This window comes from Podarcis raffonei, chromosome 13, assembly GCF_027172205.1.
Source record: "Podarcis raffonei isolate rPodRaf1 chromosome 13, rPodRaf1.pri, whole genome shotgun sequence".
In the NCBI taxonomy this organism is placed as follows: domain Eukaryota; kingdom Metazoa; phylum Chordata; class Lepidosauria; order Squamata; family Lacertidae; genus Podarcis; species Podarcis raffonei.
This window is the reverse complement of record NC_070614.1, coordinates 24,688,728-24,714,183: the sequence shown is the minus strand read 5'-3', so window position 1 is coordinate 24,714,183 and position 25,456 is coordinate 24,688,728. Positions and strand designations below refer to the sequence as shown.

General features: G+C 43.6%; 2 protein-coding genes across 6 annotated transcripts in view; one reads left to right on the top strand and one right to left on the bottom strand.

Moving 5' to 3' along the window:
- ASIC2 (acid sensing ion channel subunit 2) overlaps positions 1 to 25,456 on the bottom strand; it is a 392,894-nt gene that overhangs the window by 294,093 nt on the left and 73,345 nt on the right. The gene's annotated exons all lie outside the window — the stretch shown is intronic.
- On the top strand, positions 933 to 17,692 carry LOC128400105 (Golgi-associated RAB2 interactor protein 3-like). Of its 3 annotated transcripts, none has more exons than XM_053362122.1 (8): positions 933 to 1,014; positions 4,522 to 4,653; positions 6,078 to 6,274; positions 7,562 to 7,847; positions 8,149 to 8,456; positions 10,991 to 11,034; positions 14,166 to 14,303; positions 17,552 to 17,692. In XM_053362122.1, exons 2-7 carry the CDS (start codon positions 4,522 to 4,524, stop codon positions 14,279 to 14,281), a joined length of 1,083 nt encoding a protein of 360 aa, XP_053218097.1. In that variant the 5' UTR covers positions 933 to 1,014; the 3' UTR covers positions 14,282 to 14,303; positions 17,552 to 17,692. The 3 variants fall into 3 exon arrangements, with proteins under 3 accessions (XP_053218097.1, XP_053218094.1, XP_053218095.1); XM_053362119.1 differs by having other exon boundaries at positions 6,060 to 6,274; XM_053362120.1 differs by having other exon boundaries at positions 6,060 to 6,274; positions 14,166 to 14,324.

Here is a 25,456-nt window from a genome sequence, read left to right as displayed (position 1 = left end):
ACTCTTCTCTCAGTCTGAGGCAGTAGTGGCTATAGGGAGTAGGGTGGAGAGGGGCAGGGAAGTAGTAATTTTGGCAAGTCCTACTTGTCATAAAAAGGTGAGAAAATCTGCACTTTCCAAACTCCCACTTTCTACACAACTCTTAAGATTCAGGAGACCTGTGCCCCGCTAATTTGCATCTGCAGGGCCAGGACCTGCCTGCCTCTCCTTATAGAAAGCATTCCAAGAAAGGTAAGGCCATCACTGAGAAAGCCCTTTTATAACCACAACCAACGGCATCTCCAAAGCCATATTTTAGCTGGTACTTCCCATGGCTTGTGATCAGAAAGGAGGACTCATATAGGAGCTGAACTTGAATCTTGCACCTCTGAACTCAGAACCTGATCAACAGGATCCCACTGGGAATTCCAAAAGTGTGGACTCTATTATCATTATTTATTTATATCCCACTTTTCCCCTGATGTGATTCAAAGCAGCTTAATGGGACTCAATCTTGTTGGCACAGGATCTTGCCTTAATTTTAAAATTATTAACACCTTACATTTTTTTTTACCATTTTAATATAATTATTTTATATTTCTCATTTTTAAAAAAATTGCATTGTTTTTAATTCTTTATTTAATAGTATACTTAACATACTATATTGTGTTTTATGTGGTCTGTTTTCTTCCTAGCTTCTCTACAGATCATTACACACACACACACAGGGGGATCTAAAGTTTGTATCAGACTTTATATCATTTATCACTGGATTTTAAGCTTTGTCATCTACATCCTGCTAGACAGCAGTCTGAGTTCAAAGCTCTGCTCAGCCACTGATTTACATAGATTAATTATTTTATATGATCTCTCTGACCCACTTCGTCACCTGTAAACCAGGTGAGCAATGATTGGGCTAAAGAAGCAATAGAGACATCAGTGATGTCATAAAACACCTGCCAGTGTGACAAAAGAGGAGGCTCTGAATAACAGAATCTGATAGACAAGTAGATAACATGAGTAGAGTGAGCACAGGTAAGTGTCTGGGGTGTGGGACAGGGTAAAAGTTTAAGAGTTTAAAATAAAAGAATTGCTGGGCCTCAAATCTTTGTAGAAGCTGTGTCTGCTGGTCTGGAGGTCCTTCCCCTAATCCCAGGACTATGGTACCCAGTTGTGATTATTCAGAGGTTAACAAAGGCCATTTGCATTTTCACAGAGGCACTCTGTTCTATTCTCAAGGTTCTAGGTCTGAGCCCAGGTATTTAAAACAGATTCCAAGGTGAACCCTCAGTGAAGCTAGACTCTAAGAAAGGAGAAGCTAATGTCAGGCAAGGGTTTCAGATGCTGCTGGTTATAACAACAGTGCTGTGTAGTGGTTAGTGAGTTGGACTAGTGGGGTTCAAATCCCCACGCAGCTATGAAGCTCACTGGATGAACTTGGGTCAGTCACTCACCCTCAGTCTAACCTACCTCACAGGGCTGTTGTGAGGATAAAATGGGGAGAACTATTTACACCACCTTGAGTGCCTTGGAGGAAAGGTTGGATATAAATGGTGATGGTGATGATATAATTTCCATCATCCCTGGCCATTGGCCATGCTTGCCATAGCTGATGAGAGCAGAAGTTCAACAGCATCTGGGCACAGTGTTAGCTATTCCTGGCCTACCAGATTCCAGAGTTTGCAGTAAAAAATGAACTTTTAAACCCACTAAAATGAAGCTTTTTTAGTGCCAGCAAAGGGCTTGTAATCTATACCCACTGCTCCCAAAGATCCTATTAGTACTAGAGTCAAATAAGAGGCAAAAGTTTCAGTCCCTTCCATGAAGGCAAAAGGGATAATGGTATAGTGGTGATAGCTTTGGACCAGATTCAAATCCCAGCTCAGCCATGGATCTCATTGGATAGCCCTAGGCAAACTGCGCTCTCTCTCTCTCTCTCTCTCTCCCCTCCCTCTGTGTGTGTGTGTGTCCCCAGCCTTCCCTAACTACTATAATTAACAGACTGTATTTATAAAGCAATATTGAACTCTAATGGTCATTCCTTCTAGCCAGAGAAGCCTGGAGTTTCTAGTTATTTTGTGGCGGTCTAGAGATTTCTGACCATAAAGAACACTGAGAACTAGAACTACAATCCCTATGATTCTGGGGGTGGGGTTAGAGTGGCATGCAATGCAGATGTGCTCATTATGTTGCTATTAGGATAAAATATGTCCTGTCTTTCAGTCAAAGACATCTCAAGCTGGATAACATTAAAAGCAATCATGTCATCATTAAAAGGACAGCAGCATAAAATCACAAGGGGCACAGTAAAAAGACCGTCAATAATATTAAAATTAGCAGCACAACCAACAAAAAACAGTTTCACTTCTATTAGTAGTAGTAGCAGCAGCAGTAGTAGTATACCGCCCTTCATCCATAGATCTCATGGCAGTTCACAGCATAAAAATACAGGATAAGACAAAATACATAATAAAAACAAGAACAGAACAAAATAATAACCCCCCTCCCTTTCTAGCCCAAGTGTGTGTTGGAAGAATCAGGTGTTTGCAGCTAGCTGAAAGCAGGCCCAGTGTGTCAGCAGGCGACATCCTTGGGCAGCTACTAAGAGCCTGATGATGATGATGCCACTCTCCAGGACCCCCTTTTTCCAGCTCTCAAACTAGCACTGAGTGGTAATTAGTGTAATTGCCCTCAATGCTGTGGAGGGATGCGACATGACCTCAGAGCATTGTGGGCAATTACAATTACGGCAGCTGCCTGTAGGGTGGCCAGGTCTCCTACCTTACAGAGGACAGCCATCTATTCGAAGGGCTGTCAGAGGAATATCTGGCCTGGGTCCTGTTTAAAGCTAAAGGAGGAGGAGGAGGAGCTGGCAGGGAGGGGTGCCACTGTGTCCCTGACCTCTCAGCAGCAGTCACTGCCTCTTTTCAGGAGGGGGCAGAGGGCAAGCTGGCACTCTGCCCTCACTGTTGTCTGTTTTGAGGATATATAAACGGCCACTCCAGTGTTAATCAGAATGCCAACTTCCTCCATCTGTGTCTGGTGGGAAATCATGGGGGGGGGGCAGAGGTTGCTGACTATAAGGGAGGGAGGAGGGTGCACACTAGACCCCACCACCACCACTTCTGTGAAGCAGCTGTGAAGAGAGGCAGAGTGATCCAGGGAGGGCTACCTAGGCAAACTTAAAGGGCTTGTCCTTCTTCTTAGTCACAGGTTCAAAAGTTCCTTTTTTTTGTCCTGCCATTTTCTCCGGTAAACCCCACGGTTTAGTGCTGAATCACAAAAAAAGGTCGGGTTTTCTGTGGATTGACGTTTGTTCCAATTCATTGGTAAACAGTGGGGTTTCCCAAGGAAAGTGGCACAACAAAGAACAACAACAACACCACACTATTGGACCTGTGACTAGAAATCATGGGACCAGCGGAAGTGTGAGTGAGTCCTGAGAAGGCCCTGTGTCACATACCTGTCATTGTGTACCTCCAATGGAAGTGTGGTACAGCTTTCAGTATTAATGTGACTGCCTTGGCAGGTTTGCATGGAAAGAGGTGGTCCTTAAGGTATGCTGCTTGGTCCCAAACTGTTTAGCGCTCGAGTGAGGAACCTTTTGCAACCTGAGGGCCAAACTCCCTTATGGGCAACTTCCTGGGAGCCACATGGCAGGGATGGGCAGGGCCAGAGGAAGAAGCAGGCAGAGCAACAGGTGTGACTCTTAGCTTTGTACAGCCAAAGCCAAAGGTTTCTACCTACAGTCACATCCTGCACATCTCTCTCCATCAGTGCAAGTACATATTCCAGCCGGGGGGGGGCAACTAAAACAGGTGTGGGGAACCTTCGTCCCTCCAGGGCCCACCATCCCTGTCCATTTGCTGGGGCTGATGGGAGTTGCAGTTTAGCAATATTTCGGAGAGTCACAGGTTCCACATCTCCACACTAACGGAAGGCACAGAGCAGAGCCATTTAAGGGTGCAGCCTGGAAAGGGGTGTGGTTGGATAAGAGTCCCAAGGGAAAAACAGAGAGGCCTAGAGGACTGATTTCAAGGGTGAGGTTCCAAATCCCTGGTTTAGGGCCCTAAAGGTTTGAAGCTAGTACTGGATTTGGCCTGGAATTCAAATAGTATGTTGGTATAATATTCAATTTACACTGCTTCTGAGCCCTGTTGTATCCCTCTGAAGCAAGATAGGCTTGGGGGGTGTGCTTTTGATTCCTACCATAACAACAACAGGGTAAATAGGCACTCTTCCCACAAAACTTTGCTCTTTTCATTGATTTTGAATATGAAGCATTCACCATCCTAACAAGAGCAAAAGGCCACATTTTGAAGCTGAAAAGCTTTCATCACCTCTACAAATACCAAGCTTTGCACGGGGAAACTTGAATCTGAAAACCAGGGGTGGTAGGCACATTGAAATTGAATGAGCATGACCAAGTGGGGGACCTTCGATTTCAATGGGCCTACGCCGAGTAAAACTTAGTTGAGTAACACTACAGATGCTTAGAAAAGTTGGCCCCATTTCTCAGTTTAATCTTTGCTGTTTTCCAAGATGCCAGGCACAGAAGCAAGCCATGGGAAAACCTTTTTCACCAGGAAAATGGGGCCCCTCCAGCGCCAGCTGCGCCAGGGGGAATATGGAATGTTCCAGTTTTCCCCCATGTTTGAAAGTGACTTTATCCAGGTAAGCCCCTGGGATGTTTGGTGGGGGTGTAGGTGCAGGAATCTAAACAGGTACAAAGGAGAGGTGCAGGCCAGCAAGGCTAGGTAAATGGTTTCATTCCTAAAATGATAGGTTCCTGGGCCTTAAAAGTTCTGCTCTTGGCTAGTGTATCATTATTCCAAGGGGCGCCAACATGGCACCCTGCAGGGGTTGTTGGACTACAACTCCCCCCAGCTCCAGCCAGCATGGCCGATGATGATGGGTGTTATACTCCAACATCTGGAGGGCTCCAGTTTGGCTACCCCTGAATTATTATCCACACATCACAGATTAGTTGTGATTGGTTGTTTGGGATTAGTTCAAGCCTGCATGATTTGTGACGCATCAGGCAAATGCAGCTCACCAGCTATAGGCACTTGGTAACATTCTACCATTTTTTCTGTTCCAAGCTACCAGCCCATGTCTGTTGATGGATTTTGAGGCAATTATGTTAAATACCAACTTGTACCCTTTGGGGTTAAGTCGTTCATATATATATTTCAGCCTTCATAGCTGGAAGAATGTCAGAAGGAAATTATATTCAGTTTATATATTCACTAGATTCTCCACAAATACATTGAGTTCAATCCAGACTTAGTTGCACTTAGGTCCCACTGAAATCTCATAAGCAATACATATGATACTGTAAGGGTGATATTTAACTAACTTTTACTCAGAGGACACCCATTGAAAGGAATGGATTTAAATTAGTCATGTTCATTAATTTCAGTGGATAAGAACATAAGAAGAGCCTACTGGATTAGGCCAGTGGCCCATCTAGCACAATATCCTGTTCTCACAGTGGCCAACCAGTTGCCTGTGGGAAGCCTGCAAGCAAGACCTTGGTTTCCAGCAACTGGTATTCAGAATCATTTACTGTCTCCAACCGAAGAGCGTAGACAACATAGCTAGTAGCCATTGACAGTCTTATCCTCTGTGAATTTATCTAATCCTCTTTTTAAAACTGTCTAAGCTACTGGCCATCACTACCTCCTGTGGGAGCAAATTCTATAGTTTTAACTATGCAAGGCATGAAGAAGTGCTTTTTTTGTCTGTCCTGAATCTATACTGGTTAAAAATTAGTTGACTATCACCAAATGAAAAAAAAAAATGGAAAGGGCAGGCAGCAAAGGAAAGTACATGTAATTTCCACTGCAGGTTAGTCCCTCTCCAAACACAAACACTAGCAATAAGGATTCATCCAGAATTCCCCAACCTAGTGCCCTCCAGATGTTTTTCTACTGCAATTCCCATCAGCCCCACCAACAGCATGGCCAACCATCTGAGATTATTGCAGTTGTGTTACAAAACATCTAGAGGGGCACCAAGTTGGGGGAGGCTGGTTGAGATACCGTCCATTTTTAGAAGGCGGGAAACTGTGTGTTAAGTCTATCTTGTACCCTCAGATCAGCAAACAAGGTGGCCCAGTTGAGATCCACAACCAGGAGCATATTGTGACTCTTGGCATTACCTCTACAAGCCCTGTCCTGCTGATCCCAAATGTGCTGCTCCTGGCACGGCCCATTGCCCCATCTGAAGAGCACACTACAAAGGCAAAAAGCATCTTCCACCGTCACCCACCACCAAGATATGAGCTAACCAGGTGAGTCTTTCTGCAGTGGCATCAGGGGCATGCCCAGGTGACAATATCCCATGCTCAGTGAATTTCCATAGCACATCACAGGAAGCAAGGGAAGTGGGGCTTAATTTGAGTCACAGGTCTCTATGGCTCAGTCCGGGAACCTATATTCACCTGTTCTGGTTGTTCTGTATTTGCCCAAATGGCTTTAGTGGGAACTGTGTGTCCTCATCACCAGCAAACCTGTGGCTGAATTGGAGGATATTGTGGGAATGCCTCCCTGCTTGAAATGCCAACAGCCATGTGCTTTGAGGATGATTGTTTTTGTAAAAGGTTGATGGCAAAAATTCCAGTTATCATTGTAGTAGCATGACTTCAACATGCAAAGGATGCTGGCAAAAGCAGACTCTTTTTTTCCCTGTACAGCAAGCACTGGAGGTTTGCTCTTCCTAGAACTTTTGCTTCGTTGGTGAAATCACAGATGAGTGAAGAGTAAGCCCCAGGTTCCTCCCTATCCTTTTGGCAGCTGAGAAACCAACCCCAGAGTAAGGCTAACTTGAGGGGGGGGAATTGGTATTTGCATCCTAATGCAAATTCTGTGAAGACAACTCCATGAAATCGCACAGCATTGGGCTTTTCAAAATGTATACAGTGGTACCTTGGGTTAAGAACTTAATTCATTCTGGAGGTCCATTCTTAACCTGAGGTACTACTTTAGCTAATGGGGCCTCCCGCTGCTGCTGTGCCGCCACCATGTGATTTCTGTTCTTATACTGAAGCAAAGTTCTTAACCCGAGGTGCTATTTCTGGGTTAGCGGAGTCTGTAACCTGAAGCATCTGTAACCTGAAGCGTCTGTAACCCGAGGTACCACTGTATGAGCAAGCTTATAACAATTATTTCAAACTACTAGTCCACATGATTCATCCTCCCTGCTATTAAAGATACAAATGAATGAATTATCTTGGATTGGAAAGAGTACACATAGAAACATAGGAAGTCGCTTCGTACATCAACAGTCCATCTAGCCCAATATTGCCAATATTGACTGGCACCAGCTCTCCGGGGTTTCAGACAGAAAACACTCCCAGCCCTGCCTGGAGATGACCCAGGATTGAACCTGGGACCTTCTGCAAGCCAAGCAGATGCTCTGCTGCTGAGCTACTGAGACAGAGCATCTGCTTTCTTACAGATTAACTTTCATTGCTTTCTTCCTTACAGATGATCATTTCAGTGGTGCAGAACAGTAAGCTGCAGTTTCTAAAGCCTTAACTGTTCCCAATCTCACTCCCTCAACACACACACCTATGCAGGTTATTCCCTTTGCGTTACGTCAAGATCAGCATCCACAATGCAGAGAAAAAGCAGCTGCGGTTCAAGCTGGTGAGTGGCCGCACCTTCTACCTCCAGCTGTGTGAGTCAGACAAGCGAGGTGATCTCTTTGATGCCTGGGTCAGGATTGTCCAAATGCTGCGGCCGCCCTCCGAAGAAAACCTTGATGAGCATCCGAAGAAGAAAGGGAAGAAGCCTAAGAGCCTGAAACCCAGTTCGTCAGCTCCATCACTGCCTCTCAAAGGCAAAGTGAAGAACGCTCTCAAGGTCAGTAAGCTCTGGCCCCTGGGAATTGGTGGGGAACAGAATGGGAAGAAGAGGGAAATGGAGCAGGCCTTATATATCTGGGTTTGCATCCTGGGGAAGAGTGGGTTAAGGATGAGCCCTGTACCTGTGTCTCAGGTGGGACATCAAGGGCTTCAAAGCCCAACCTCCTGCTGCCTAGCTGGTGGTTTAGAGAACTGGAGCAATATCTGTACATGGAGGGTGCGAGAGATTTGGAGCTGAAAGTCATGACCCTTTGGTCATCTTTCTCCCTGGCTGAATGCCCCATTCTCCATTTCCTCAGAGTTCATCTCCTAAACATGCATCTTCAGGAAAGCGCAACTGGAATATTCACACTGCCACCAAAATGGCCAGTGCCCAGGAATTTGAGACCAAGAAAACATGTGAGCCAATCATATCTTCAGACAGCTCGGGCAGCCTCCAGCCTCTAACACCAGCACTGCCTTCCAGATCAGAGAACGCACTCACAAAGGATCCTGAACTGCCTCTAGAGGCCCAGGAGCTGGCTGAGAAGTCAGAAAAGGAGCCCGCTGAATTGAGCCCCAACCGGAAGAGCTACGTTGGCGAGAAAAGTGGCTCCCAGACTAAGAGGTATCAAGAGGGATAGCTTGTGTGGCCCCAGGTGGGAGTGCATAGCTGGGAAAGTTGTGCAGTCTCTCATCTTTCTCCGGACCAGTCCTACCATTGGGAAGAGTAAGGCAGTGTCTTCTGAGGGCTGGGAGGTGGGATCAGCAGCATCAGCCCCCTGGCCATTCCAATCTGATGGAAGACAGAGTTGTGTACACCGCCTAAACTAGCCTGTCAATCTCAACGGTGGTGGAGGATAATGTTACAAGTGTTGAAGAAAGATTCAACCTGCCTCTATACATGGGGAATTGGGTGTGGGCTGCACAACTTTGTCTTTTGCCTCAGGCAGAAAAATGTCTTGGGTTGACCCTGCTTAGAAAATACTGGGGAGGATTCTGGGGAAGTTGCTATTGTTGCATGGGGGATATACTACTTCCATGGTCTCCCTTCCTCAATCATTAACATGATGACTGGAGTCATTCCATTAGAACAAGGATGGGCATCATCATGGCCTCCAGATGACACAGTAGACTCCATCCCCCAGCCCAGATTGTCTGGAACCACAGAGCATCAGGATTCCCAGAGGAATTCCCGGGATTCCAAGCCCACACCCTGCCTGAGGAGGCTGAAATTTTGAAGGACCCAGCAACCTCCCAAAAAACCCACCCTAGCTCTGGACCTGCCACTATCATCCTTGAGGTGCCAGAAGCAGAGAACACACTGAAGCTCAGCATGTGCACTATTTAATTACAAGGGAGAGGGCTTTTCCCTACCCTCCTCAATTACAGAATCCCCTCCCAAAAGATGCTCCCCAGGTGCCTATGTTGCAACCCTTTCAGCAGAAATTTCCAAGTTTTACCTTATTCTTAACCATGCTCAACTTTAAAATGTTAAGGAAAAGAACTGTATCAAGTTTATGTAACAAAAAAATAATTTTATCCCACTCATAAGAGTCAGGGTAAAAATATTAAAGCAAGCATTCTTATCACCTTTATAAAGGCAAAATGCCCATTAAAGCATATGGAAATGAGTGTTCCTTAATAACAATTTGGCCAAAAGCTTTTCAACAGAGCCTTCTTCAGTGGCCTGATATTTGCTTAGGCTTTGATGTAGAGGAACTTCACTCCTGAAATGAGAACAAGTTGAATCTAAACGCAAGACACTTACCTCCCCTCAATTTCTCATTTTAGTGTTATCATCAGGAAATAATAATAATGTTGGGAGACATCAATAAGCCATAAAAGCGCAGAGCTGTGTGCTCTTTTCAGAGCCAGGCAAAAGCATTTCTGTTCACCCAGGGATTATAAACTGCTACAGCTTGGTCTTGTTTTTGTCACTTTGTGTTGTTTTTTTTAAAGAGGATTGCATTCTTATATTGCTGCTGATTATGTTATGATATAAATGGATTGTGTGCCAGCCTGAAATCCAAATAGGCTGGTGATATTTAAATGTTTCAAACAAACAAACAAAGGGCTCATCCACACTTCCATTTGCGCCATGCTTTCTAGGCACAGGTCTTCACCTTAAAGAGCACTTTTTCTTTTGCTCCACCACTGCCCCTTTGAAAACCTGCTCTTTAACGCCAAATAGGAACAAACAGCAATACCGGTTTTCTGCAGATTGTTGTTTGCTCCGATTCAGAGGTAAAGAGCAAGTTTTCGTAAGGAAAGCATCAAGGCAAAAAAAAAAAAAAAACAAGCACTCGGACATGGTGCTTTTCAAAGCTTTATAGCGTGGGACTGTGCCTAGACACAAAAGGAAGTCTGGATGAGCCCAAATACTTCAGAGGAAGAGGCAAGCAGTGGTATGAACTGCAGATCAGGATCCTGCTGAGTTACCAGGAAGAAGCATGGTAGCCAAGTCTAATATGACGCTCTTCAGTCTCCATTGGATAGCTCCTGGTACAGTATCTTTGATTGAACAGCTCCTTCACCAGGCCCTTGCAAATTCAGCTACTGATGGACAGTGCCCTAGCTGCTCCAGCTCACAACACACTGGACCTGCTTTCACAGCTCAGATACTGCTGGACAGCTCCCTGGCTAATCCTCGCCCTGCTTGCTCAAATATCTAGTCATGCTGCTTGGGTCTTCCCCTCAGAGTTTGGGGTTGGTGAAGTTGGACATAGGAGTGGTGGGACGCAGGATATGATGGTGCCCTGACACAGGTGAGTGTCCTGAAACACTTAAAGGTGGAGGGATGGAGAGCTTGGCAGCTCAGCAGTAGCAGATGGAGTAGTTATGGCCTCAAATCTTTTTTAGCTTGAATAAGGTGCAGTACAAATAGAAAACCAACAGAAAGTTCATTTGTTTTCTCTTTCTATCTCAGGTTAACATGGAGATGTGGCTCAATGGCATTTTTTTTTTTTTTACTGTCATGTGCACAATCTTATGTTAAATATTTGTGGCAGAGAGGAGAGAGAGAGTGCTTTGGGCAACTGTACAGGAGTGCATGCATATTTGTGCATCTTATTTTACTGTACAGACAGTTAGAAATTGGGGGGTGGTCTTATGGAGTCAAACAACATGGGTTTCTAATGAGGGGCACTGTTTTCATTTCAGAAAATCTGACATAAAAAGCCATCGAAGCAGCTCAGGAGAGAAAGGTAGGAGAGATGTCTGCACTATCGAACAAAATCTCACTTCTCTGTGACTTCCCCACCTACCCAACCCCAGTGCAAACACATAAACAGACTGCCTGGGCAACAACCACCACATATGGTCAGAGCTAAGAGAGGACCAGGCTTTGGGAAGGAGGTGCAAGGCTCTGGCAGGGTCCTAGAGTCCTCACATCTCCTTCACAAAGCTGGGAAAGGACTAACTAGGCTTTAGGAATGAAGCAGGATGATTCTAGGACCCCATCCGAGCTCTTACGCCTCCCTCCCAAAGCTCAGCCCCTTGCTCACCTGGCTTTGGGAAGACAGTGCAAGGGCTGAGAGGGCAGCATCAAATGATGCTGAGGGCTGCAAAAAAAAAAAGGCATTGAGGGCTGCATGCAGCTCACATCTTGCTCAGTTTCAGCTGATGTGCCATCTGCAGCCTCTTCTAGAGAAAGCTCATCTTGCTGGAGTTTCTATTTTATTTTTTAATTCATTTAGAGCATTTGTACCCCACTCTTTGGCCAAAAAGGCTCCCAGGGTGGCTCCTATACAGTCATTTAAATGGTTTATATACAATCAATTAGTCATTGCCTGCAAGCTTACACTCTATGTATTTATTTATTTTTTTAAAACCTGACAGGGAGAGAAGGAGGAGGGGGGAAATTCAGGCACCATTTCTTAACTAGTACTTCTTTTAACACAGAATCAGTGCAGGGGCAGGAGGTTTCTGCTGGTCTTTCAGCAGAGCTGATGGAATGAGTCCTACTTCCCAATTCTTCTGCTGATGGAATGGCTGCTGCCAGGTGACAACTAAGGGAGAAAGAAGGCCTGACAGAGCTGGTATTCCAGCACATACTTTGGTTGCTTTAAGACTAGAGTGCTGTAATGTGCTTTATGTGGAGCTGCCCTTGAAACACATTCAGAAACCGCATAGGCACATAGAAAGCTGATGTATACCAAGGCAGACTATTGATCCATCTAGCTCAATCTCTCCAGGGTTTCTTTCCCAGTCCTCCCTGGAGATACTAAGGACTGAACCAGGGACATTTCACATGTGTGGAAATGTGCTCTGTCACTGAGCTACATTCATTTAAGCAGTGCAAGTTTTTTTAAAACCAAAACCAATAACCAGCTTGTGAAAGAAAAATCTCTGACCATTAGCTAACACACTAGATTCCAGAAGCACCCTGTTTGTCCACTATGCTATACAAATGTAATACTGCAGCAGCATTTTAAACATATATTTAAACTCGCTCTCTGAATGCCCTACCCACTCTGAGAAGGCTGCATTAACCCCTCTGCTCTGTCACGAGCTTCTAGTCCTGCAACAATCCGTCTGTTTCTCCCTGAGCCGTATATTCATTCTTCCTTTCCTCCATTTATCCTCTGCCTCCGTGCCTCTCTCTTCCATATTTGTTCCTTTTTTAGCAGAAATGGCCCAAGGCATTTTGGTGTCTGAGGCAGAAAATCAAAATGGCACCTCTCGTAATGAAAATAATTGGCAATTTTCTCCCCCTTAATGGTGCTCCAAAAGCTGCTGCCTCGCCCTGCCTAATGGGAGAACTAGCCCCGCTTTATAGCAGCCTTCATCTTTCCTGCCTCCCCTCCACATGCCTACCTCCCTTCATGTGTAATGATCAGCATTTCTCACCCAAGTATCATTTGCTTCCAGACCCAAACGAAGGATCTGTGCACTACCACGAAAAACTCTCGATGGCCTGGGCCCTGCCTGCATCAAATAAATTCTCCTTCCATGTGTCCATCCTGCCCCTGGACATGAGAACCTTCCCAGTACCGTCCCCCCACCCATTTTCTGAAATAAAGCCTGTTAGGAAGCAGAAAAGTACTTTGCGGGAGGAGAACCTCCACTTTGGAACTTCCCAACCAGAGCAGCATGCCCAGGGTCTTCATGGCTGGACTTTCAGAGACGTATGCATCTCGGCAACTTTTAAAAGACACTGTGGTAGCTCTTACTGGGTTGGCACCTCTGCAATTTTATTATTTATATATTTTATTTATCACATTGATAAGTCGTTTTTCCTCCAAGGAACTCAAGGTGGCATGCATAGTTCTCTCCCCCACAACAACCCTGTGACGTAGGTTGGGCTGAGAGACTGTGATTGGGCCAAGGCCACCCAGTGAGCTTCATGGCTTAGTGGGGAGGGCCAAGGCCACCCAGTGAGCTTCATGGCTTAGTGGGGAGGGCCAAGGCCACCCAGTGAGCTTCATGGCTTAGTGGGGAGGGCCAAGGCCACCCAGTGAGCTTCATGGCTTAGTGGGGATTTGAACGCTGGTCTCCTAGGTCCTAGTCCAACACTCTAAGCACTACACCATTCTGGCTCTCTTTTAAGTGTATTTCTAGGCTGCATGTTTTCTAAACTTTTTTTTTCAAGGCTCTGATTGCAATTACTTACTTAATAACTACACACACACACACACACACACACACACATAGCACCAATAGCTAGCATTCCCTAAAGTGGTGCACAATGCAATTTAAATGCCATAACCCATTAAAGCAACAACAAGCAAAACAAAAGCAATCATAATTGAAAGAAGTGTTAAAAACCACCAGCAGCAAGTCATAAAAGCAGCATTTTTAAAAAACATTAGAATAATTTTTAAGAATTTCTAAACACCTGGGGAATTTTTTAAAAGCCCTTCGCGTAGCATTAAAAGAAACCCCCATAATGAGGGCATTAAGCCCAGCCTTTCATTGAATGACTAGGAGCAAGACAGCCTAGAAATGGTTAGCGCGTGCACACACACACACCCCTCCTCCATTTAGTCCTTACCTTAATGAAGAGGGAGAAAAGCAACACAGTGGCAGAGCACAGGCCTCCCCCTCCACACCCACCCCATTTTTTTGCACACAAGGTCCCAGGCTCAATCTAGGGCAGCTTTGGCTAAAGGCTCTTGAATGTGAATGGGCCCTTCCTTGCAAACAGAGAGAGAGCCCTTGCCAGTCAGAGAGAATCAGAACAAGCTTCTCCTCATTCTTTGTCTCAGGGGCTCAATGCTTTTGTCCACCTGGACATCATCTCCCTGCCATCAGTCCTATCCATTCACCTCTCAGCCTCCTCTGGCTCAGTTGCATCTTCCTGGACCTGACTTTCAGTTCTTTGGTTTTTCATCAGGCAGGAAGCCGAGCAAAATTGTCTCCCTCATCAGATCCTGCTCCTGGGGAAGCACAAGGAAGGACAAGCGGAGTGCCAGAGCCCGGACCAGAGGGAGGAAACGCAGAGGGGAGTGAAACCAGGAGCTAGAACTAAGAGGTGACAAGAAGAACTATAGAGGTTGGAGACTGAAAGAGAATTTACTGAATGACGTGAAAATAAAACAAAAGGCTCAAGAATTGCTAAAGGAATTCTTTGAAATTAACATGGCACAAAATACAGATATTAGAATAATATGGGACACCAGTAAGGCCTTCATACGAGGATTTTATATCCAACAAAATATATTACAAAAAAGAATTAGAGAAGCAAAGTTAAATCAAATTAGAAAAGAAATTGAAAAGAATGAGAAAACATTAGCAAAATCTCCCAAAGATAAAATAGCAAACCAAAATATTAAATTATTACAATTACAACTCTCAGCATTATTAAATAAAGAAATAGAGAACAATGTTTTATGGATGAGGCAAAAAAATTTCGAATTAGCCATTAAGCCCGGGAAATTGCTGGCATGGCATCTAAAAAAGAAACAGAAGGAAATGCAAATTAATAAACTATTACAAAATGGGAAATTAATAGATACTGAAGAGGATATAACCAAATCTTTCCTAGATTATTTTAGAAACCTCTATAAGGCAGGGCCGGAGGCTGAGCATGAAATTATAAGTTATTTTCAAGGGAAAGAAATACCTAAAATCAATGAAGAAAAAGTAGACCAACTTAATGCACCAATTACTAGAATGGAATTGCATCAAGTAATTTCAAATCTGAAATTGGGCAAATTGCCAGGCCCAGATGGTCTCTCATCAATGCATTACAAAATATTAGAGGAGATTATAGCTATACAATTCCAAAATATGATGAATAAAATAATGCAGGACGGAAAGACCCCAGAGACTTGGCAGGATGCAAACATAGTGCTGATCCATAAACAAGGTTCCCCCCACGAGTCAGGAGTTATAGACCAATATGATTGTTAAACAATAATTACAAAATATTTACGGGAATCTTGGCCAATAGATTAAAATTACATCTAAAAGATATGATAAATCAAGACCAAGCAGGTTTCTTACCAAATGGACATATGAAAACCAATATGAGAGTTGTAATTGATTTAATTGAATACCTGGAATTAAAACCTAGCAAAAAAGCTGCTTTCATGCTAGTAGACACAGAGAAAGCTTTTGACAACTTCTCTTGGGGTTTTTTACAGAAAGTTTTGGATGAATCTAAGATGGGAGAAAGGTACACCAGAGGTATAAAACTGATATATCAGAAACAACAAGCCTGTCTCATAATTAATGGAGGGAAGTCAAAACATTTCTCAATCGAAAAAGGGACGAGACAAGGCTGCCCCTTATTTCCTCCTCTATTTATATTAACCCTGGAGGTTCTAAATTTGGAACTGAGAAGAGAACAATAAATAAGAGGAATTACAACTGGCAAAAAGGAATTTAAGCTGAGGGCCTTTGTAGATGACATAATTTTAACATTGCAAGATCCTGGAAAAAGTATTCCTAAAGCAATAGAGAAAATAGCAGAATTTGGTAAGGTCTCTGGTTTCAAGTTAAGTAAAACTAAAACTAAAATCATGGTAAAAAATATGTTGGAACAAGAGCAAAAGGATTTACAAACTGAGTCAGGTCTACAAATTGTGAAAAAGCGAAGTATTTAGGTACCGTATTGATATAACAATGAGAAATCTTAATCTATTTGATAATAATTATAAAATTTTTTTAAAGAAGTGAAGAGAAATTTAGAGACATGGAATAGGTTGAAACTATCATTTTTAGGTAGAATCTTTATAATCAAAATGAATATTTTACCTAAGATGATGTATCTTTTTCAAATGTTACCAATAATTGAAAGAGTATCATGTTTTGAAGACTGGAGGAAGGATTCATTAAGATTCATTTGGCAGGGCAAGAAACCACGTATAAAATATAAATTATTAACAGACAAGAAAGAAAGAGGGGGGTCTTGCCCTGCCAAATCTGAAACTATATTATGAGGTGGAATGCCTAATTTGGGTAAAAGATTGGATAACATTGGAGAGAACAGACATCTTATATCTAGAGAGCCACTGTAACAGATTCGGATGACATGCCTATCTCAGTTATAATAAAGCTAATGTACACAGCGGGTTCACCAGTTACATTCTTAGAAATGCTTTATTTAAAGTCTGGACTAGATATTAACCATTATTGGAGCCACAAACTCCTTGGTGGTTATACCCGCTGGAAGCACATGCTGTGAAAAAACTGAACATGGAAAGACACTGGCCCTCATATAGACAGTTGATAACAGAAGACCAAGGCCAATTAAAGTTAAAATCATTTGGGGAGCTAAGGCAACATGTATCTGATTGGCTCCAATACCATCAGTTGAATATTGTCTTTAAATCAGATATCAAAAGAGGTTTTGGTAAAGAAGATTCAAAATTCCAATCGATATTATTAAAAAATAACAAGAAACGTCTATAAAAAATGTATTATTTCCTAATGGAATGGGACCTGAAGGATGAATTTGTAAAGGAGGTGCAGATAAAATAGGCCCAAGACATTGGCAGGACTATCTATTTAGAACAGTGGAAGAGGCTATGGCAAGTAGATATTAACTTTACAGCCTGCTACTCTGTTAAAGAAAACTTTATAAAAATGTTCTTTAGGTGGTACATGACACCAACCAAACTCGCAAAAATTTACAAACTAAAGTCTAACTTACGTTGGAAATGCGGAAAAGCTGAAGGAACAATGATCCACGCTTGGTGGAGTTGTGAAAAGATTAAAAGCTTCTGGCGTATAATACATGATGAGTTAAAAAAAATGCTCAGGACTTCCATAGGAAAAAAAACTAAGCTAAGTGAATACATAGAGTTGGCAAAACTAACAGCAGCCATAAGATCCCAAACAAATCAGAATTTAAAACTGGAATGGAATTGTTTTGAAGAATACATGGAAAAATACTGTACTAAAAAAAAAATGTTAATATGCATAGATTAAATACGTAAAGTAGATGTGAGAATATGAATATATGCCTAGTAAGTATAGATTAAGTAAGAAAGTAGGTAAAGCAAAGATGAAAATGAAATCAGGAATGGCTGTAAGAGATGAAGATTCTTAGAAATGCAATGAAACAATCAAATTAAAATTTAAGGAAGTTGAGCTGTGGTGGAGGGAGGTCACGGGGTGGGTAAGGTGTCTTGTTTTAGTTTGTAGGCACTATATGTATTATATGTATATTTGTGTTCTTTGTTTTGAGGTGTTTTTGTGTTATTTGTATGTATTTTTATTTTTCTCAATAAAAAATTTAAAAAATTAATTTTTTTATTTCTTTTTTCAAAAAAGGAAGGACAAGCAGATTGCCAGAGCCCGGGCCAGAGGGAGGAAACGCAGGGGGGAGTGAAACCAGGAGCCTATAGGCACAAAGGGCAGGAGTCTCTGCCCCACCTGAAATTCTAAATGTAATAAAGATGTTGGTTGGTTATAGACAGTGTCTTTATCTGACATTTGTGCATGCCTGAAATGTCTCTAGTCACCACGGATGTGTTATTCATTAGCCTTCTGTATCATGACGAACCATCACCCTGACAATGTAAACTACACCCTTACTAATATCAGGCCCATATATTGAGGTTACAACTCACACTTTGCCCTTTCCAAGCCTCTGGTTGTTAGGTCAGGACAATCTCACCCTCTGTCACCACCACAAACTCCCCTTTGCAAGGCCTCTGGTTAATGAGTCAATTACACTCTTACCCATGCTTGCAACATAACTGATTTTCCTGGCGGCTGGCTTCCCCGTTCCACCCCTCTTTCTCTCATTGCTTCAGGCCCACAGTTCAAAGACATGCCTTCTGATCAACTCTAATCTGAACCTACTGCACAGTGACGCACACACCCTCTATTAAATGGTCTTATTAGATTAATGCTTATAAGAAGAGGAAGAGCAAAAAGGGGTCCACATGTTCTAGCCAACCAATTATTTCTAGTAGACTTCAAGAAAGCTTTTGGGGTTTTTCACATCCTGCTCTGAAGAGGCAAAGGGTTGTATATCTAAGATGTATTCAAGAGGAGACCCACTGAAATGAATGAACCTAAGCAGTGCGATTTTTCTAGGAAAAGTGGTGCTGGAACTCACCGTGAACCTTGTTCTTTTATAATGACAAAGGCACCACGGTAGGTGGTGCCTTGCTGGAACTTTATTTCAGCAAGTTCCAGCTGAAATAAAGCCCTTGCCATATTTGTGGACCCTGTTGGAGAATGCTGACAGTGGTAAGGATCATCAGTATAACTGGGTGTATATTCCTGTGCTCTACGTCCTGGCACCTAGTGTTTTAAAATGGCCAAAACATGACCTCTTGCCTAGAAGTCCTGCCCCCATAACCTTGGTTATGTATGGCTATGGCTACTCGCCAATGGGGATGGGAGACATTCTGCACATGCTCAAAAGCACTCTTTTATTTATTGGTGGGTTCTTGTTTATGTCTTGCTGGGCTGTGTATGTAATAAAAAGGGAGCCAAGGCATCCTCTTTTATCTGTCCCCGTGTCAGTTTCAGTTTGTTTGTTAGCTTTTCTCTTTACTTTCTTTAGTGCTTCACATGTTCCAGCCACTGGGAAAAGGCTCCAAGGCTAAAGAATACTTTCTGTGCATGTGATCAGAAGCACTTCCCTTTATCATTCCTTTCCAGACCCTTGCAGCACACAGCCTCTCCTATTCCTCGACTCAGTTTGAGATTCCACGCCAACCCACCAGCCAAACCAACTTTCCATTTATTCCAGAGCAGTGTCATCCCAGCACAGAGGTCTGTTGCTGCTCATCCATTGATTGGAACGTCTGTCAAAAATGCATGATGTCACAGATACTCAGCCTGTGGGATACAAGGGTGGGGTTTGCAAGCAGGTGACAGAAGATTTTAGCCGTTTTATGTGCTCAAAGTCAAAGTAGGATAATGGTGTACCACGGCAGGGGCATAGAAACAAAATTAGTAACTCACCACGTTACCTAAATGTAAATGACATTTTCAGGTTTCTGAGCACCACTTCAAATCTTACACATTTCAGACAGAAAGCACTTGTTTTGCTTAAGGCATTGAAATTACATCATACATGATAATTACACCTGTGTTTCCATTAATTATATTGTAAACTGCCCTGTGATCTTTGGATAAAGAATGGTAAATAAATTTAATAAATAACAATAATAACCATCTTCCGCAGAAACTGCTGCTTGCCTTCTATCACTGTGCCATTGAGAGCGTGCTCACTTATGGCTTATGTGTGTGGTACGGAAGCTGTACTACCCAGGACAGGATGGGGTTGTGCAGAGTTGTTAAGGCAGCAGAGAGCATTGTTGGCTGCCCACTCTCCACCTTAGAGCAGATTTATGCCACAAGGTGCCATAGGAAGGCACTGGACATAGTAAAAGATCCATCGCATCCTGGTCACTGTCTCTTCGAGCTCCTGCCGTCGGGACGGAGATACAGGACGATGAAGACAAGAACGAGCCGTCTTAAGAACAGCTTCTTCTCCAGAGCGATCTCAGCCCTGAATGGGAAGCCTGGACTTTGAAAGTCATCTAATCTTCCTTGCTGTACTATACTGTATTGTTTTAATTAGTGTTTTTATGGAGCAGTCAAGTAATTTCGTTGTCCCTGAGAGGGGGCAATGACAATAAAGATATTATTATTATTATTATTATTATTATTATTATTATTATTATTATTATTATTATAACAACTGTCCAGATTTACAGATGTACTTCATGCATCCTCCCTCACCCTCTCCATGCAAATGCTTTCCATTAGACTTTAAAAAATCCCCACTGCTTTGAACACAAATTGAAACAAATTGAATACAGAGAATGCAAATACTTCGTGCTTCAGTGAATAATGAACATATCTGCATGCTCTACTATGTAACTAGTAATGAAATCTCCTGACAGGTTAGTGTATTAATCAATTTTCAATCAATGCACCACTCTGCTTACAAAACAGACAAAAATGTGCTGTGCATGTTATGCTAGTCCCCCAGACCTAAACTTTATTTAATGCATTTATAATGCAGTCTTCCATCAAGGAGTTATAGGTTATTTCACAACAACCCTGTGCAGTGCCTTAGACCGAGACCACCGATATCTCCTGGTAAAATTCACAGCTGAGTATGAACAGTGTTTACCCTAAAGGCTAGGAAGAAGGTAAAATAACTTTCATTGACCCAGCTGAGGCAGGCTTCTTGAGTTTCATACTCATCCAACAGAATGGAAGCAGTAGTCTGATACAAACAGAACAAGTGAGTGAGTAGAGCGTTGTCATTGCTGATCACGGGCTAGTTACAAAGCTGGAATGGGCTTTGTACAAAGTGACCAAATATGTTACTGACAAAGAGCATTATCCTAAACATTCGACACCCGCAATCTGCATTCTGGACCCAACCTCCATCCTCTGCTACTCTGTGCTGGATATTGCACTTCCAGACCCACATCTGGGCTTCTCTCTGTATAGGGGTCCCCATGCTGAGGCATATAGCCTACCCTCCCAAGCTCACAGCAATGCCATGGTTGGCTCTGCAAAAGGAGACATGTTGCTAAAACATGTAAAATCCTCCCCTTTACAAATATCCTTGTGGATAATGAAAATAAGCCAAGAGAAGACATGCAAAACTGCCACCCTAGGTGGGCTTTCTGCTAGCATTGCCATTTACATCACATATGACATGTCCCAGGTTCTCTCTCTCTACAGTTCTGTATGTGCACACACTATAGGTTTAAAGCATATTCGAAACCCAAGCTACCCCTCAAAAAATTCTGAGCACTATAGCTTACCCCTTAAATACTTACAGTTCCCAGTAACCCTTAGCAAACTTTTATAAACCTCTTCAGTTGTTCTCTGGTCCCTTTCTGCCATCTAGTGGAGGACAGAAGTAAAGCATATCTCTCCCCCTCCTGCACACACACGCAAGAATCTGGTTCACTGAGTGATGCTGTTTACTTCCTGCTGCTAAGTCCTTGGGATAACCTCTCCCCCTCCATCTGCTCAGTCCTAAGGAAGGACTAGATATGGGATGTTTGGACTGACAGCTACCTCAAACCAAATCTGGAAGCTGCCAAGAAGAGGAACAGCTGATAATGCCCACATAAACTTATGTTGGGCAGGGAGGACTGCAGCAATAAATGGGAATTGTTATAGAAAGCGCATCTGTCACTGGAATCTGTGCCTTGCTGCTGAAGACTTAGATTTGTAGTAACATAAATCCTGAGGCCCAAGAAATGGAATAGGAGCCTTATAAATTCATAGCTGAGTTCAAATTCAACGCTGGCACTGGAGTTTAGGTTTTGAACAAAGGGCGCGAGCGTCCTGATTTTGCAGGAACTGAGTTGTAACAAATTCAAATTTTGGCTCCAAACTATGACTTCTACCAGATATTTCTATTTTTAAAAAATCAATTGTGACTTTTAGAATTGGAAAATTCATTCTCATTTTGATATTTTGCTTTGTCTCTACTGACCGGATAGTAAAATCTCTCTCTGTGGATTTGCATAGGATTTGGATTGCTAGGACTGCTAGTGAAAGAACAAACAGGATCTACACTCTGTGTGTGTGTGTGTGTGTGTGTGTGTGTGTGTGTGTGTGCGCGCGCGCACGTGCCTTCCAAATTGTTGCTCGATCACCTTCTCCAATAGGATGTTTCAAGATCCTGATTCCTGATGGAGCCAGAGTTTTCTAAGGACCCTTTAAGAAAAGAATAAGCAGCGAGGTAGCAAATGGTAGCAACAGTTTAGGTGTTCTGTGTCCTTGTTTCATGTTTCACAGCAATTGCCTTGAAATAACAATCCCTTAGCTCAGCTGGAAGCTAAAATAAAATGGAAAGTGAGGATAAGTGCCCCTGGCTATTTGGTCAACCTTAGAAGATAAGCCACTATGGAAATAACAGGAATTATTATCTTGGAGAAGCAGAGGAGGAGAAAATTTATGATTCACTGCAAGTACACAGTGTCATGAGAATGATCCCAGCAAGGAGACATAACCAAAATACTCCAGGATTTCCAGCTCATGTAAAGAATTCCAGATGACTTGTATTGAATCAACAATGTTGAATAGCCCTGCTTTTTTGCATATATGCCTGCATATGCAGATCGTGATAAGGTTCAGGCTCTCAACCTCATTCGCTTGCTGAATTTCTTATTGGCCAAACAGTTGCATACATGGAGTGAAATGGGGAGGGGGGGCACACCGGATCGGCAAAAGGAGCTGGGCTGTCGCATCTCCTCAGTCTGGCTCGCTGACTGTGCCACGGGCAAACAAGCAACGCTGTCACTGTGGATCACCATCAGCCTTGCTCCACAGATGTGCGAGATCTTCTCAGCAGCTGACCTGAAAACTGCCCGATGTTCAAGACAATCCTCACCCCACGCTCCTTTAAGGTACCACGCTCTTGGTCTACATCACCCCTCACATACCACTGCTGCCTTTGCCACGTCACACAACTCTGCAACACACATAGGCTGTGGCTTTCTGCTGCTGTCCCCAAAGCTGTGCTCATGTGGCAATTCCCAACCAAAGGTGTTCAACTGGCTGGTTTTTATAGACATCCTACCTGCTACCTCTTTCTCCCTCTCCATTCTCCCCTCCCTGAACCCAAGATGACCAAGGGATGCTTTTTCCAAGACCCAACTAGGGAGTAACGCACCTCCAATTTGAAAGGCTGTTGGACAAGTTTTTGAGGGGGCGGGGGCAGAGAGACATGATATACCACCAACCTTGGCCATTCTGGTACAAAAGGAGCCTTCTAGCAAAGACAGCCATCCCTTCTCCTAGGATCAGAATGGCAGAAGTTCAACAAACTACCTGGTACTATCACGTGGGCAAGGGCTACGTCCTACCTCCAGTGGCAGAGGATGTATGGCTGTGTGTACCAGTTGTTGGGAATCGGAAGTGGGGAAAGTGCTACTTTGCTCAGGTCATCTGCTGTGCCGTGGGCATCTGATTGGACACTGTGAGAACAAGATGCTGGACTTGATAGGCCACTGGCCTGATCCAGCAGGGCCCTCCTTAAGGGAGCAGGAGTCATAAAGAAAGTTTAACCCTTTCAATATCTGGGAAGGCAACAGCTACATGTCCCCATCCCTTAAATTAAGAACTGCAGATCAGTCAACGTTGTTTGCAGATCAGAGATGATGTTTGCAGATGACGCTGTCCTGATTGTGCAAGGAAGCTGTACAGAGTCTCATCAACCATTTTGCCCAAGCCTGCATACAGATTGATCTTATCAGCCTGACGAAAACAAACATCCTGGGTCAGGATGTCAGTCAGCACTCCACACATTAGCATTGGTGGCCACATGCTTGAGGCGACGATTTCGTCTACTTGGGCTCCACCATAATCAGGAACCTCTCCATCAACGCTAAGCTGGACAAGCATATTGGCAAGGCAGTTACAGCAATGGCTTGCCTCTCCAATAGGGTGTCTGGAAATGGGATGCTAACAACCAATACCAAGATGAAGGTCTTCCAGGCTTGTGTGCTCAGCATGCTGCTTTATGGTAAGTGAGAAAAGAATGACTTACATCCTCCAGGACTGATGCCTCAATGCTTTCCACATGTGCCCTAGATCAGGCCCTCCCCTAAGTTGGAGGAGACAGATGAGTAACCTTCCCAAAGCTGATGGCTTTCAAGTGTCAGGAGTGTGTGCAGGAGCCAGGCCCTGTAACCAGTAGGGCTTCGCAGGACTGGGGCCTTCCTAAGTTTGTTCTGAAGAGGCAAGGTGCGGCCGCACAGGTGAGGCCACTTGGTAACTCACTGCACCTGGTGGCTAGAGCCAGGAAGGGATATAAGGTCAGCATTTCCTTTTGGCTCTTTGCCACAGCAACACGCCTCCTGCCGTGCTGCGTTTGGCTTCTTGCTTCCTGATCCTCGGACCTCGGCTTCTTGACTCCTTGCTTCTCGACCCTCAGACCCTTGACTTTGTGATTCCCCGCTTCCTGACCCTCAGATCCCTGGCTTCTGGACTCTCATTCATGCTCCCACCCCGCCATCTTGCCCCTGGTCCCAACGTCCTCAGCTGGGACTTCAATCGCCCATAGACCGGACCATTACATCAAGTTCCAGAGAGCTCTCCCACAGCCCCTGAGATAACATCAGCTACCCATCTTGAGCTATTAGCTAGTCTTCTGTTTAAAACAAAAAGTGGCCAATAAGAATGGGAAAACTGCCTTGTTGGATGAAACCAAAGGTCCGCCAGTCCAGTATTTTGTGGCCAACTGTGGCAAGCTGCTGGGAAGCTCACAAACAGGTCTCCTCATTTGTCTGCAGCATCTGATACTCAGGGGTATATTGCCTCTTTACATGGAGCTTCCTTTCAGCTGGCATGCCTGATTCAAGCAAGCAAGCCAAAATGCAGAATAAATGCAAAGAGTGTGAGGAACCACCAACTCTTCTGATGAAGTCTAGGCACTCAAACTGCACCCTGATGCATTCCTCAGCAAGATGTTCTGCATACAAAAGCTGACTGCTGCATTTCAAGGACATAAATATGAACAGCTTAAGCGAGTGAGCCCAAGCTACACTCAGAAAGGTTGTTGAACAGTTTTTTCTAATTTGCTTACTCAAAGTTTATGCAATGGTTAGACTACGCTCTATCTTTGTCTGATTTGTTTACAGAAAGGTTATTCAACAATGAGTATTCTTCCCAATTTACTTGGGTGCCAATGCATCGTCTTATTAATCATTCCAGTCACCCCAAACATTTCAGTGCATTTCCCCATAACATTCCAAGCTGCATAAAATCTGGGCTTTCTTAAGTAGGTTTGTTGTGCTTGGGTGACACAGCACTTTAATCCACTTTAATTGTGCATATCTAAATTACTGATGTGTACTTGAATCCCTTCTGCAAAATACTAACGGTCTGGAGGCACCTTCCCCATTTTGACCATGCGGCTTATTTACACTACGTTTTGTTACTTGCTTGCCTAAGACTCTACATATAAACAAGATGTTTGAAAACACATAAATCATACAGGTTCACTCTTCATAGATTTGGGAAAGGCTGCATCGCTCAGTATATACACTCCCAAGTTTGCTGCGCTGCAATGTGTGAAAATCCCCTTAGTGTAAAGCGAAAAACTATTCAGAGTTTTCTAATGCTATGTGGGGGAGCCAGCCACCCCTCAAGCCATGTCTGGAACTGGTGGGAACCATAGCGCTCTGAAGGCCTAGTGAATTAGCTAATCCTGTTTTCAATCAAAACCCAATTGTT

Bases quoted from the DNA above. Each gene is read 5' to 3' on its own strand.
- LOC128400105 (XM_053362119.1), top strand. From the start codon at position 4,522: ATGCCAGGCACAGAAGCAAGCCATGGGAAAACCTTTTTCACCAGGAAA. The intron at 7,848-8,148 runs GTCAGTAAGCTC...CCATTTCCTCAG, and splicing joins AAGTGAAGAACGCTCTCAAG to AGTTCATCTCCTAAACATGC. The intron at 11,035-14,165 runs GTAGGAGAGATG...GTTTTTCATCAG, and splicing joins AAGCAGCTCAGGAGAGAAAG to GCAGGAAGCCGAGCAAAATT.